General features: G+C 37.0%; 1 protein-coding gene across 1 annotated transcript in view; it reads left to right on the forward strand.

Moving 5' to 3' along the window:
* WDR17 (WD repeat domain 17) overlaps nucleotides 1-13,863 on the forward strand; it is a 43,497-nt gene that overhangs the window by 17,763 nt on the left and 11,871 nt on the right. Inside the window, exons 10-20 of the mRNA XM_059844567.1 lie at nucleotides 3,964-4,046; nucleotides 4,944-5,030; nucleotides 5,735-5,899; nucleotides 6,787-6,989; nucleotides 7,126-7,275; nucleotides 7,383-7,513; nucleotides 9,167-9,292; nucleotides 11,491-11,646; nucleotides 11,923-11,987; nucleotides 12,371-12,503; nucleotides 13,719-13,810. Of these exons, the coding sequence (XP_059700550.1) occupies nucleotides 3,964-4,046; nucleotides 4,944-5,030; nucleotides 5,735-5,899; nucleotides 6,787-6,989; nucleotides 7,126-7,275; nucleotides 7,383-7,513; nucleotides 9,167-9,292; nucleotides 11,491-11,646; nucleotides 11,923-11,987; nucleotides 12,371-12,503; nucleotides 13,719-13,810 (1,391 nt within the window). The remainder of the gene's footprint in view (nucleotides 1-3,963; nucleotides 4,047-4,943; nucleotides 5,031-5,734; nucleotides 5,900-6,786; nucleotides 6,990-7,125; nucleotides 7,276-7,382; nucleotides 7,514-9,166; nucleotides 9,293-11,490; nucleotides 11,647-11,922; nucleotides 11,988-12,370; nucleotides 12,504-13,718; nucleotides 13,811-13,863) is intronic.

Raw genomic sequence — 13,863 nt, forward strand, 5'->3', positions numbered from 1 at the left:
GTGTTCTGTGTTTTCAAACATAAGGGCCAGAAAAAACTTTCAGTACCTGAAGTCTAGATCAATAAAGCTCCATTTTGCAGTACATTGAGCAGTATGACTCATTTAGTGGCTTGCCTTGTATTACCTGAAATTTATCCAGGCATTTTTAAGTCCTGAAATAGTAGCATCATTTTTATTGGCATAAGGAGTTGTGTAATATTATTCTGTAGTATTTTACACTATTTTGTATATTCCCAGTATATAGCTGTGATCTTTAGATTATACAGACATAATCATGTAAGTATAAGATCTGCATCAATGTATGAGGGATGCTCTGTAAGAAGAGAGGTAGGGCAGTGAGGAGAGGCACAAGCAGAAAACAAGTATATCTACGTTCAGGAGTTCTGGCATTCTAATACTGATATTGGCATTTGTGCTACTAAATATCTTTTCTGTAATACTGGTCCTGATACACATCCCAATTAAGTTTTCTCATACCACAACTTTTCATGCCCACATACTTCATTATTCCAGCAAGTAACTAACCTTTATTCAGAATCACTGAATGATTCACATTGGAAGGGACAACAGGGAGTCATCTGGTCCAACCTCCCTGCTCAAGCAGGGTCACCCTAGAACACTTTGCACAGGATTGCATCCAGATGGTTCTGGAATATCTCCAGAGAGGGAGACTCCCCAACCTCTCAGGACAATCTGTTCCAGTGCTTGGTCACTTACACAATAGAGAAGTTCAGTTGGAACTTCCTGTGCATCAGTTTCTGCCCATTGCCTCTTGCTTGGTACTACTGAGCAGAGCCTGGCTCCATCCTCTTGGCATGCTCCCAGTAGATACTGACAGACATTGATGATTACCTCTCAGTTGTGACTTCTCAGGACTGAATAGGCCCAGCTCTCTCAGCCTTTTCTTGTTAGAGAAATAATTTTTGTTGACCCCTATTGAACCCTCTCCATAAGTTCCATACCTCTCTTGAACTGAGGAGGGCAAAACTGGGCACAATACTCCAGATATGTCCTCATCAGGGCAGAGTAGAAGGGCAGGATCACCTCCATGCCCTGCTGCAATTCTCTTCTTAATGCGCCCCAGGACGCCATTGGCCTCTTGGCCACAAGGTCACACTGCTGTTCACAGACAGCTTGGTGTCCACCAGAACACCAGGACCTTCTCCACAGAGCTGCTTTCCAGTGGATCAGCCCCAGCCTGTGCTGGTACATGAGTTTATTCTTTCCCAGGTACAGGACCCTGCATTTGCCTTAGCTGAATTTCAGCTGGTTCTTCTCCGTCCATCTCTCCAACTTGCCAAGGTCCCTCTGAAGGGCTGCACAGTACTCTGGGTTATTGGCCACTCCTCCCAGGTTTGTTTCGTCAGTCAACTTGCTGAGGAGGCATCTGTCCCTTCATCAAGTGATTGATGAACAAGCTAAACAATTCTGGGACTGGTATTGAATTTTGGGAGCCACCACTAGTGATAGGCCTCCAACTAGACCCTGTGCTACTGATTACAACTCCCTGGGATCTGCAGTTCAGTTCTCCATCCACCTCACTGTCCACTCATCCAGTCCACACTTCATGAGTTTGACTGTGAGGACTTTGTGAGAGACAGTGTTGAAATTCTTGATGATGTCAAGGTGAGCAATACATACTGCTCTCCCTTCATCATTCATTGAGGTGAGGCTAATTGGCTAGTAGTTCCCTGGGTCTTCCTCTTTCTTTTTGAGGGCTGGAGTGACATTTGCTTTCTTACAGTCCTCACCTCAGTGACTTCTCCTATTGCCACAGCCTTCCTTTCAAAGATGACCATGAGCAGCCCCATTGTGGTAGTACTCTTTCAGCACTTGTGAATGCATCCTGTCAGGGCCCATGGACCTGTGGATGTCAAGTTTGTCTGTGTGTTCTCTAACCCAGTTCATCTTGATCAAGGGAAAGTCTTTCTTCCAGCATTCTTCTATGCTGGTCCCTTGAGTCAGACTCCTGAGAGCTGGTTCTGTCAGTGAGGACTGTTGTGAAGAGCATGTTCAAAACGTCTGCCTTTTCTGCGTCCCCTGCTACCAGGGTCCCCCCTCCATTTAGTAATGGGCCTACATTATCCTTGGTTTTCCTTTTGTTATTAATGGAGTTGAAGAAGCACTACTTGTTGTCCTTGACATCCTTGGCCAGATTTAAGTCCAGATGAGCCTTTGTGTTCCTTATCTCCTTTCTACTTATTCTGCCAACCTCTCTGTATTAATTCCAAGTGGCCTGACCCTGCTTCTATCTCCTGTGCCTTTCCTACATGTGCTTAAGTAATGACAGAAGAAGTTCCTTGGTCATCCAGGAAGATCTCTTGCCCCCTTTCCTCAATTTCTTGCTCATCAGGGTGCATTGTTCTTGAGCCTGGAGGAAGTGATCCTTGAATATCAACTGGTTCTCTTGGACCCTTTTTCCCTGCAAGGCGTGTTCCTATGGAACTGTTCAAAGAAAATCCCTGAAGAGTCTAAAGGTAGCTCTGCTGAAGTCCATGATTGCATCTTACTTGCTGCCCTGCTTCCACCTTGCCTGATACTGAACTCCACAGTCTCAAGGTTCACCACAGCCAAGGTTGCCCCCAACCTTCACATCTCCCACAAGGCTTTCCCTGCTTGTTAGTATAAGATTCAAGCAGCACTACATTCCTTGTGGGATCCTACACTACCTGTGACAAGAAGTTGTCATTAATACTTTGCAGGAACCTCTTGGACTCTGTGCTTCATTGTGTTGCTTCTCCAGCAGATGTGAGGGTAGTTAAAGTGCCCCACAAGAACCAGTGACTAGCCTGTGACTTTGGGGCTGCCTCTAGCTGGCCGTAGATGGCTTCATATACTTCTTTTTACCTATCAGGCAGCCTATAGCAAACACCCACAACAGTTTCTTATCCAGACCATAAGCTCTTGACTTGCCCATCATCAAACCCAAGACAGAGCTTGATGCATCCTAAGTGTTGCCTCACACAGGGGGAAATTCCACCTATGTGACTTCCTGGCCTGTCTTTTCTAAATATTATGTAGGCTTTTGTGGCAACATTCCAGTAATGCGAACTATCCCATTGTGTCTCTGTAATCACAATGCAGTCAAAGGCTTGTGACTGCACACAGATCTCTAGTTCATCCAGTTTGTTCCCCATACTGCGTGTGTTGGGGTACAAGCAACTAATAGAAGTATTTGTTTCTGTCCACATCCCAGTGGAGATGCAAAGGGATGCCCCGTAGTCCTGTCTAGAGATTACGTCTTTGGCTGCTTGTGCTTGCTCCAGGTACTGCCTCTTAAGCCTCCTAGTGCTACTAGAGTGATTTCTGTTGTTCTCTTCTTCCCTACACATTCTGTCTGGCAAGCCTGGCCCTGGTGTCTTTCCAAACTAGTTTAAAACTCTCTCAGTGAGCCCTATGAACTCCTGAACTAAGATCCTTTTTCTCTTTGGAGACAGCTGTACCCCATTTGTTGCCAGCAGGCTCGGTGTTGTATAAACTGACCTATGATCAAAACCCTGTTGGCAACACCAGCATCAAGTCCAGTTGTTCATCTGCATGATCTTCCTGTTTCTTGCCACATCATTCTCTGCAACTGCCAGGACGGATGTGCTTCACATCCCTTGAGCCATTGTCCCAAGGCCCAAAGGTCCCTCTTGATTGTCCCCAGTGTTGTTTCTTTAAGCTTCAGGTTTATATAGTTACGGAATGCTCATTCTTCAGCTTGGCCTGGTTTTGTCCCTTATATCCTGGAGGCTATAGCAGTTTTACTACTTATCTCCATAGTCCCAATGTTTTGGACTTGTAATCTCAAACATCCAGCTTATATTGGGTACTCATTATCATGAGGTTTTGTACAGTATACTGTACTGGGAGAAAAGGGCTGAAGACCATAGGAGAATAAAGTAAAAAAAGATGAGTCAATAGATGAGAGAAAAAGGGGTGAATTATTTCTTATTGATAGGTATTTTGCATTTTTTGAAGCATGGAAAGAATGGAATCTTCTGCATTGCCTGGAGTCATAAAGATTCCAAAAGAATAGCAACCTGCAGCAGTGATGGATTTTGGTGAGTGTTATTGGAAGAAAAAAAAATAGCTAAATGCACTTCTCAAGTCCATAAGTTTTCACAGTACTCTCAGTAATTAATTTAACACCTTTTCTTACTAGACAAAATTTAAATTATATTACTCTTCTGTACTTGTTAGGGTACATTTTTCATGATTTTAAGTAAAAAATAATGGAAATGTTTTCAAAAGGAATAGTGTCTAAGAAACACTGATAATGAAACTAAATAGTGATTTTTATTTGGACAAGAATAGCCTTCTAGGTTTCTTATCTGTAGAAGACACTTTTCAAAAGACATCCAACTTCACTTGTCTTAATTTTAAATTTTTTTTAGTTTGTTTTTTCAAGGACTAAAAAGTACTATTTTGGAATTAAATAACTACAAGCGCACTATCACAGGAGTAAAATACTTCATTTCTAAAAATGCATGAATGTCCATTGAAACCAATTTTGCCTGTATTGTGTTTCAGTACATCTTAAAAATCCTTCTTCATTTGTTTCCTCTGCTACCTGTGTCCTTCCAGCTCAAACATAATGGGCAGAAATTTTAGAGAACATTCAACTTTCTTATTAATTCATAAAGATCTGTTTGTACCTTAAAGCCATGACTACAACTTTGATTCTGGGCTGTGAGATCCTTGCAAGAAAGATGTACCACAGTGAACATCTTTAAAGCCCCTCTGAAGAAACATAGATAACTAAAGTCAAGTTAGGTGTTGTACAATTAACATCCAGTTAAATGCTGTAATTCAGGGGCTGATATTGTTTGTGGCTGTTTCTTGTATTCTTTGTGTATATCTTTTTGCTCTCTGGTTTATTTGCACAGAATAAAACTAATTTTGGATAGCCTACCCAGAATATATTTTCTCTTATAATATCACATTGTGATTGTTTTCAGTATTATTCGAACCATCGATGGCAATGTTCTTCACAAGTACAAACATCCAGCTGCAGTGTTTGGCTGTGACTGGAGTCAAAACAACAAGTAAGTAAAAATTAATCCAAAGAATTGACAATATTTACTATTTAAATGGATTACCAGTAAAATAACGCAAATTTATCTAGAATGTGATATTCAGTGTGATAGTAAAACTCTGAAATTACCTGTTCCAAAGCAGGGATATACCTATTGCAGCTTTCTCTTCCCAGTAGTATATTTATTTCATTGACCACCATGAACTTTCTTAACTTTCAAAGGAGGATCATTTCATATTGATGGGAGAAAAAAAAATTATCTAGCTGAATATTTGATGAGGGAAAAAAAAAAGATATTCAATACCAGGAAAGAGGGGTGAGATTGGTGTCCTTGTAATGACAGCTAAGGTGAAAATGGAGCAGACAACTAAATACATTGTGATTACATGTAAATTTTTGTAGATAATTCCTAATAATGATATGAAAACTTTTTGTCAAAAAAAAAATTATAGTAATTCAATTTAATAATAGTTGTGTATTGGGTGCATAGTCAAATAAGTGCAAATATTTTCCCGATTGCAGCTAAGGGATCTTTTTCAGGTTTTTTCTGATTTAGTTTTTTAATTGTATTATCGATAGCTACATCTTGAAGAGACGGAGAAGCAAAAAATTGGTATTAAAAAAAAATTGCACATTGCACATCATATTTTGTTTAAATTTAAAAAAGCATTCATCATCTCTGTGACCAAAGATTTTGCTGGTTTTATTTTGCAGAGATATGATAGCTACTGGTTGTGAGGATAAAAATGTTCGTGTTTACTACTTGGCAACCAGCTCTGATCAACCATTGAAAGTTTTTACTGGGCATACTGCAAAGGTGTTTCATGTACGGTGGTCTCCTCTCAGAGAAGGAATCCTCTGCAGTGGCTCTGATGACAGGTGAGTATTTCTGAACTATTAGAAAAATTAAAAACTCAAGCAAGACTATTGGAGAAATTTACATCTTTGCTTGTAATGGTGTTGTCAATACTTAATAATCAAAATCTCTGCCTTGCTCAGATCCAGGTTTTAGCTCTGCTGCTAGCTTTATGTAGTATTTGGACAGCAGGATCATTATCTAAAATAGTCACAGCTGCTGCAGTAGTGCAGGTTTCCATATGCTCTTCCAAAAGTAGGGTGAGTGTCTGATACTGTTACTGCAAAGAATAGCACAAGGAGGATACCACATGCTTACATTACGTCTGAAGAAACAGGTGCAGGACCTGCCCTTATTTGGTATTTTTCAAAAGTGTACTTAAGTAGAATCTGCAGAGAATTTTAATGAGTATTGGATCTTTCTGGTTTTCGGTTTGATGCCATTCCTTTTGAGGGAGGGCACATCAGTCCATGGTAAGCAGAAGGAAGCATTTTTCTATGATTCTAAGCCAGTTCCCTGCAGAATATACAAGATGTTTTTGTAAAGGATATTTTGTAAAGTTTGGAGTATTGGTTTCTGTTGCGTTCCCATTATCATTCATTACAGCTTTATGCTTGAAGCAAAATCTATTAGTTCATAGTGTAGTGATTCATGACAGAAGACAACTTGATAGCAAACTTCTTGATAATAAAATACATTGAACAGGACTGGCCCTAGAATTGAACCCTGATGAGCATTGCTGCTGACCAGTTGCCAGCCAGATTTAGCTCTCTTCACTACAACTCTTTGACCCTGTTGTGATGCAAATAAATATTCTGATTAATTTGAAGCTTAAAATATTGCAGAAGTAGAGAGATAATTATATTTCAATAGGTGATATGGTGTAAATTGTTCTTTTATCCTGTTGCAGTACTGTTCGGATATGGGATTATACACAAGATGCTTGTATAAATGTTCTTAGTGGACATACAGCTCCGGTACGGGGACTGATGTGGAATCCTGAAATTCCTTACCTTCTAATATCTGGCAGTTGGGACTATACAATTCGAGTCTGGGACACAAGAGATGGAACCTGTTTGGACACAGTTTATGATCATGGTGCAGATGTATATGGTAATATCTTTTAAATTTTGTTTTATTTCTGTATTGAAATGCATTCTATTAGGGTTTGAAATTTATAAAGTAATTTAATCAAACAGGTTATTAGATAAACTTATTTAACTGAATTTTTAAACATCCCCTCTACTAGGATTAACGTGTCATCCTAGTCGTCCATTTACTATGGCATCTTGCTCTCGTGATTCCACTGTGAGACTCTGGTCATTGACACCTCTTATAAACCCTCTACAAATAAATATCATAACAGACAGATGTTGGGATGATATTATTGGCAATACAGGTAAGCAAATTTTATAAGCCATTGCTTTAATTTTCTTTATGTTACTATTCCTATTCCTTTGATTGTTTTTAATTTTATTTTCATATATAAATCTTTGTGTGTGTTAGATCGCGCCGTGGAGTCTGGAGCTCCTCCTTTGCTGTGTGGTAAAGTTTCCAGGGATATTAAACAGGAATTGGAAAAATTGTCAGGAAGTCCTAAAGGAAAAAAACTAAGGTGGTTTTCAGAATTTTTTTCAGTAAGTATTCTGCAATATGCATGACTTTCTTTTCTGAAGTCAGTTTCCAAAATTGAGATTTCTTTTTTCTCTACCATTTTTTTCTCTCTTTCTTGAAGGGAGCTGAGAAAATAGACAGAAATAAGTTCATTTTTTAACAGGTCAGCATATAAAAATTTCCATGATTGAATTGTTTGTCAGTTGTGAAAAACAAATTTCACTAATTTATCATTGCAAAAAACAAACCAGCTTTTTGCGAAGTTAAATTAGTGAAATATTATAATTTTCTGTAGAAAAGGTTAATTTGACAGCGATTTGTTATTGAAGAAAATGAAATTGTGTTTAATCAAACTGCATTAGAGTTTTTAAAAGAACACCCTCATTACTGATAAGTTTTGAACTACCCCAGTGTCTGTGCCCAAACTGCTCTTTATGTTTTAAGAACTATAGATCCAGATGACCTGTGCCTCAGTATCCATCTACTGCCTTTTCTCCATTGCACAGTAATATTTTCTATAAATTGCTGCAGCCTCTCATAGCAAATGAGTTAAAAAATATGGTTTCCTGTGAGTTCTTACCTGAATAGGAGCTGCACTTGAGATACAAGGACAAAATTACTTCAAACGACAGGTTCTACTACTACTTAAACTTGTGTCAAACACTGTTGTAATTTAAACCAAAGCATTGATCTAAAAAGACCTAATTAATGCAAAATATTTGGTATGAGTTCTAGCTAAATAGAAGTGTGTAATTTAGAAGTGATGAAACAATCTTTCTCAATTTCAAACTTAGATGTTTTCTCTTTTGTTAAAAATATATTTATGGAATTCCTTGTTTTACAGAAGTTGTAAATTTTTATTTCCCTTGTTGATTTGACAGTAAAACTGTTTTAAGAATACTAGAATTTTCCAAGAACAAAAGCTTTTTTGATCAGGTATGGGCAGTGCTTTAGTTTTAGCGGACAGAAAAAAGAGAGAGGAGTCTCTTTTTTTTTTTTTTTTTTTTTTTTTTTTTTTTGGGGGGGGGGGGGCAAGGTTTCCCTAGGATTTTATGCTTTTTACCAGCTTAGAAATAATTGGACTTCTAAACTTGTGATGCTGTTATTCTTAGGAAAGCTTTTTTAGGTCAAAGGTTTAATGGTTTTTTTTTTTTAGCTTTTGAATACTCACTCTCTTCTAGACTTCATTCAGCGTTACACTATATGTGCCTATTTTAAGATTCAGTATTAAGGTAGTAAACCAGGTTGTGACAGTCAAGCCTTGACACTCTTTTCTAGCTGGCCCATGCCTTTGTTTTACAGAAAGTAGTAAACAAGTCCTGGGTCATCTCTTGCATGGCAGCAGCTGACTGTTGGTTTGTGCCAGCAGACCCCAGATAGCTTGCATTTATTTGAGAGCAAAAGGCAAAACTAATGGCAAGCCCTCAGCTATTTCTGCACAGAGCCAAATACGTTCATGGATCTCATTGTATCTTTACAGCCTTCAAGAAGACTGAAGGACTTGTAGTGTCTTGAACTCACTCATGTTTTCATAATAATGGTTCTAATATTGAAATTGTCTGAAATTGTCTGAATTTCTTGGAGTTGACTGACAAATGTTTTCCAATATGTTTATAAGTTCAAGTTTCTCTCTTGAACATAACTGTAATAAAACTCTTCTTCCCTAACAATTTTAGCCTCCAGGAGGCAGCAAAAATTTATGGGATTTGGTTGCTGTAATAAAGGGACAGGATGACAGTTTGCTTCCACAAAACTACTGCAAAGGAATTATGCATATGAAACACCTCATTAGATTTAGACTGGTAAGTTAAGCACAAGCAGTACGTGAAAATGGTTGTTAGTCCATGTAGTATTTCACTATTTAAAGATAACATTCAATGCTTTACAAAAGGTCACAACTTCATATCCAAAGGTATTTGTGTAATACCACTTATTGACTGCTATACTAGTCTGTTACAATAGTATCTAGCTGAGTCTGTGTGACTTCACGCATACTCAGTTTTAAAATGCTAGGTTAAAGTTACTAACTAGAAAAGCATTTTTCAAAACAATTAAAAGCAATTGCAAGCAATCACCACTACAGTTTCAGCTATGAAGCAGATTGTCTTGCCTATTATATACACTGCACTTTTATGTTCAGTAAAGTCAAATTATTTGTTTGTGTAAACATGAAGTGTGTAGCTATGTTCAGATGAACAGACAGAAGTATTAATGTCTGAAAATGGGGGAGAGTCAGCAGAAATACATTCTGTAGCTCTCTGGAAGAAAGAATGACAAGAACTTGTTCTTAATACAGATGCACAGCTTAAGAGTCACTTGGATGAGAAAAAGAAATTCAAGTGCTAGGCCATAAATTTATTAGTAGCTGCATTTATGAATATGCAACCAGATACACAGTTTGTGTAGAATATGAAGATTCATCATTCTGTCAGGAAGTTCTTAGGGGTACTAAAGAATCCCATACTCTAATGACTGGATTGTAAATAGAGGAAAGATGATCTACTGGTATGGATCAGGGAAAGCACTTGCCAGCCCCAGGGCTAATACTTGCCAGGTATCACCTGTTGTTTGCTGTTACATGCTGTCTCTTTTGTAAAATCATGGCTCTTTTAGAGTGTCATGTTCCTAATGACTCTCAAGTGATTAAAGTTTATTAGTGTTGTTAACTGTAATAATAGTAGCTGCTCTGCCAATTCTGTGAAGTTCTGTTTGTGTGTCCATGTGTCCAAAAAACCAGTTTTCTCAGCCAGTTAGCCTAAGACATTAAATCTTGATTTGTGCAGTGCCAGCAGTCTGTTTACCCCTGCAAAATGATTTCATGGATTTATAACTCCAGTGACCTAGAGTAACTACAGTAATTGCTGGTCATTCTGTGGACCTGGATTAAGTGTTCATATTAATTAAAAGAATTTTTTTTCCCTTCTTGCTGACTCAGAATCTCAGAATTGTTTGAAAGCTTTAAGAGAAAGTATGGGGTAGGGTAATGCTGACTGCTTATTAAGGACTGCTAATACTCTCTTTTACTTAGGAAACTAAATAATGGCACTGCAGCACCTATACACTTCAGTAAGGATGAAGTAAGGATGTAGAGCAACTCTGTTCTTTCTGGTTTTAATAAACAGAGAGGATGCATTGGAGACTTTAGCATGAAAATAATAAAAAATAGAGAGGTACTGAGGAAAAAAAAAAAAGTAGTATGTTTTTAAAATAACCCAGATTCTTGGGAGCTGCCATTGGTCTATGTGGCAGTTTAGTTTGGTGAAGAATGTTCAAAATTCATTCTCCATCTTCCACATATAGTTCTGCAAAGTCATGAATTGCCAAAGTCATGAATGCCATCATTGTGCATTGAAGATAGAATTCAACTGAGAATTCTTGAAATGGGAATCTCCCTTTGTTGGTTTTTTTCCCCCTGTACATATAATTCTGTTGCAGCTTGTTTTTCAGATTCTGCCAGATGAAGAAATTTAGTCTTATATTCCCAACTAATATAATAATTACAGAAGTTGGGAATGTAAATAATTTCTTTGCCATAAGGTTAATGGGGCATGACAAATCATATCACAGAGCTTGTTGTCTACCAGTTAAGCTTACTATCTTTATTATTTCTTTGTGTGGACATCAATTTAATGGTAATATGTACGATTTTCAGCTCTCTATGGTTTATGTTCACAAATATTTTTTTTACGTTTCAAAATATCAAGATTTTTATGAGGGACATCTGGATGAATTACTATTATATATGAGAATAAAAAAAGTTATTATAGGAAGATAATAGATGAAAAAATATATGTACAGTAAAACACTAACACATTTACTTTAAAACATAAATATAGTTCACTGTAATCTCATTGAAATCTCTTTCAGTTAGCCTTTTTGATAAAGATTTTTTTCTTAAAATATAACCTTTATATTCTGCTGTAATATTTAGCAATAGTTAATTCTTAAGGAAACTTTTTTCATCACAGAAAACTTTTTAATTTTTTCTTTTCCCCCTCAGTCCAAGGCACAAGAACTGACAACAGTAAAGATGTCTAAATTTGGAAGTGGTATTGGTGCACCAAGCAAAGAAGAAAGACTCAAAGAAGCTGCAGAAATACATTTAAGATTAGGACAAATTCAGCGATATTGTGAGCTAATGGTAGAACTTGGAGAGGTAAAATATCAGAACACTATTGAAGAATTAAAAAATATGACAGTTTCTGAAAACCAGCTACCCTAGCAAAGATGGGGAGGCAAGGAATGGGTCACAAGTCCCCAAAAAATAATCTTGTTCCACTTATTTTTAACATATTCAGTGTAAAGCAGAACTCATTCCTTATTTAACTCTTGACAAATACGTTTTTAATGGAAGAAAAGTTACAGTAGTTTAAAATATGGCTGCTTCTCAAACGGAAATGATCACGTTAAATGTATTACTGCTTTCTTCTAGTGGGACAAAGCTCTCTCAGTTGCACCTGGTGTATCAATGAAATATTGGAGGAAGTTAATGCAGAGGTAAGTTAATTAAAAAATGAAGGCACATTGTAACTTCAGTTCATAAAAGGACACAGACAAGCAGGAAGGATGGATACTATTACCATATATACTTGTCTTTTCTTGCAGCATTCTAGTGATGTTAGTTTTTGTTCAGTAAGCTTTGGGATAGAACTGTGGAGGATTTCAACAATAACTTTGTGTACAAGAATTAAAGGGTTGAAAATAAATTGCAACTTTATAAACTCTTTAGGTGCAGTATTCACAGTTTGTAAGTCTGGAAAGGCAGATGGGTTTCAGTGAACTTTATTCGGCTTCATCTAACACCTACACCATGTCATTAAGTTTGGTAATTGTTCATATATATGGTTCTTTCTTGTTTATTTATTCATATGTTTAATCAGGAGAGCTGATCAGTTAATTCAGGAAGAAAATGATGATGTTATCCCATACTGTATAGCTATTGGAGATGTGAAGAAACTGGTTTCATTCTTTACTTCAAGAGGTCAGCTTAAAGAGGCTCTACTTGTTGCACAGGTATTGCTACATATATAACAGTGTGGGAGATGAATTTAGCTCTTAGCTTGTAATTCAGAATATGACATACATATTTAAAAGACAAAATAGCTGAATAATGATGCCCTAGTCTTTACTTCCATGTGGTATTGACCAGTTTTTATACAGAAATCATAAGAATGAGGTACCTCACATTTATAGATTTAAAGCCTGATTCTTCTAAACTGCAACCAAATGGTCGTAATGAAAACAAATGTGTTCAATTTCAATTGAAATGGAACCTGATTTTCAACAGCTGGTATTGCCCTTAACATCAGATTCATGTAGGATTTGATTTCTCATTAATTTCTACTGAGAAGTCATCTGTAAGTTTTAGCTAAATAGCTGAATAATGTACGGAATGTAATTTTGACAATGCTTAGATTGTTTTGAACTATAGTTCAAACTATAGTGTTTGAACTTTCAAGCAAGTTAAAGCTCCAGGAAGGTCTTGATTTTTCATGTAAGAGAGGTATTGGAGAGCTACTACAATTCATAGAATAGTCTTTGTCTCAAAGGTTTAATAAGATAATAATGAGCAACAAAATGCCAGGATTTACCTTCCTTTGTAACTGAGCCCTGAGGTTTAATAGTGTTATCCCAGCTACATCTTCAAGCATGTGAAAGAATTTCAAAAAATTCACAGAATCAATTAGGTTTGAAAAGATCTCTGAGATCACTGAGTCCAACCTTTTACCAACCACCATTTTGTCAACTGATGTCATTTTAATCCACACTGATCTCTTTGTATTTAATGTTAGAAATAAATACTTGCCAGATACAAAAAAAAGTTCACCTTAAGCCACTATATGCCAAATCTTTCCAGATTTGCTGGTATACCTGCTGAGATGTATCTATGGACTTCATCCTTCCCTCAGAGCTGCTTGCTCCGTGGGGTGTAAAAATTAAGGTTGTAGCCATCACCATCCGTTATATCCAAATGCTGAAGAATCCTGTACAAATGTATAGGAAGGAAGAAGTCTCTTGCTTCAGTAGAATTCTTGTATGGCTAGATAAAACTAGGCTGAGATTTAGCTATGAATTAGTTGATTAGTTTATACATTCATTTTCTTTGTTATAACTGGGCTTTAGAAAGTTTTTTATATATCTTAGATTCTTTTTATTGTTATTGAAAAATTTCATTTCATTTTCAGTTTGAACTCTGCATTAATTAATGTTTATTTTATTCACTTCCAGGCAGCTTGTGAAGGAAATATACAGATGTTACCACTCTCCACAACAAGTGGAACTTCAAATTCTGGTGGAAACAATACAGATGATTACAATGAGTAAGTTGTTCTAGTTTATAACTATAAACCTCATCTTACTGCAGAGTGTAAAG

This window comes from Haemorhous mexicanus, chromosome 4 (genome assembly GCF_027477595.1).
Source record: "Haemorhous mexicanus isolate bHaeMex1 chromosome 4, bHaeMex1.pri, whole genome shotgun sequence".
NCBI classification, from domain to species: Eukaryota; Metazoa; Chordata; class Aves; order Passeriformes; family Fringillidae; genus Haemorhous; species Haemorhous mexicanus.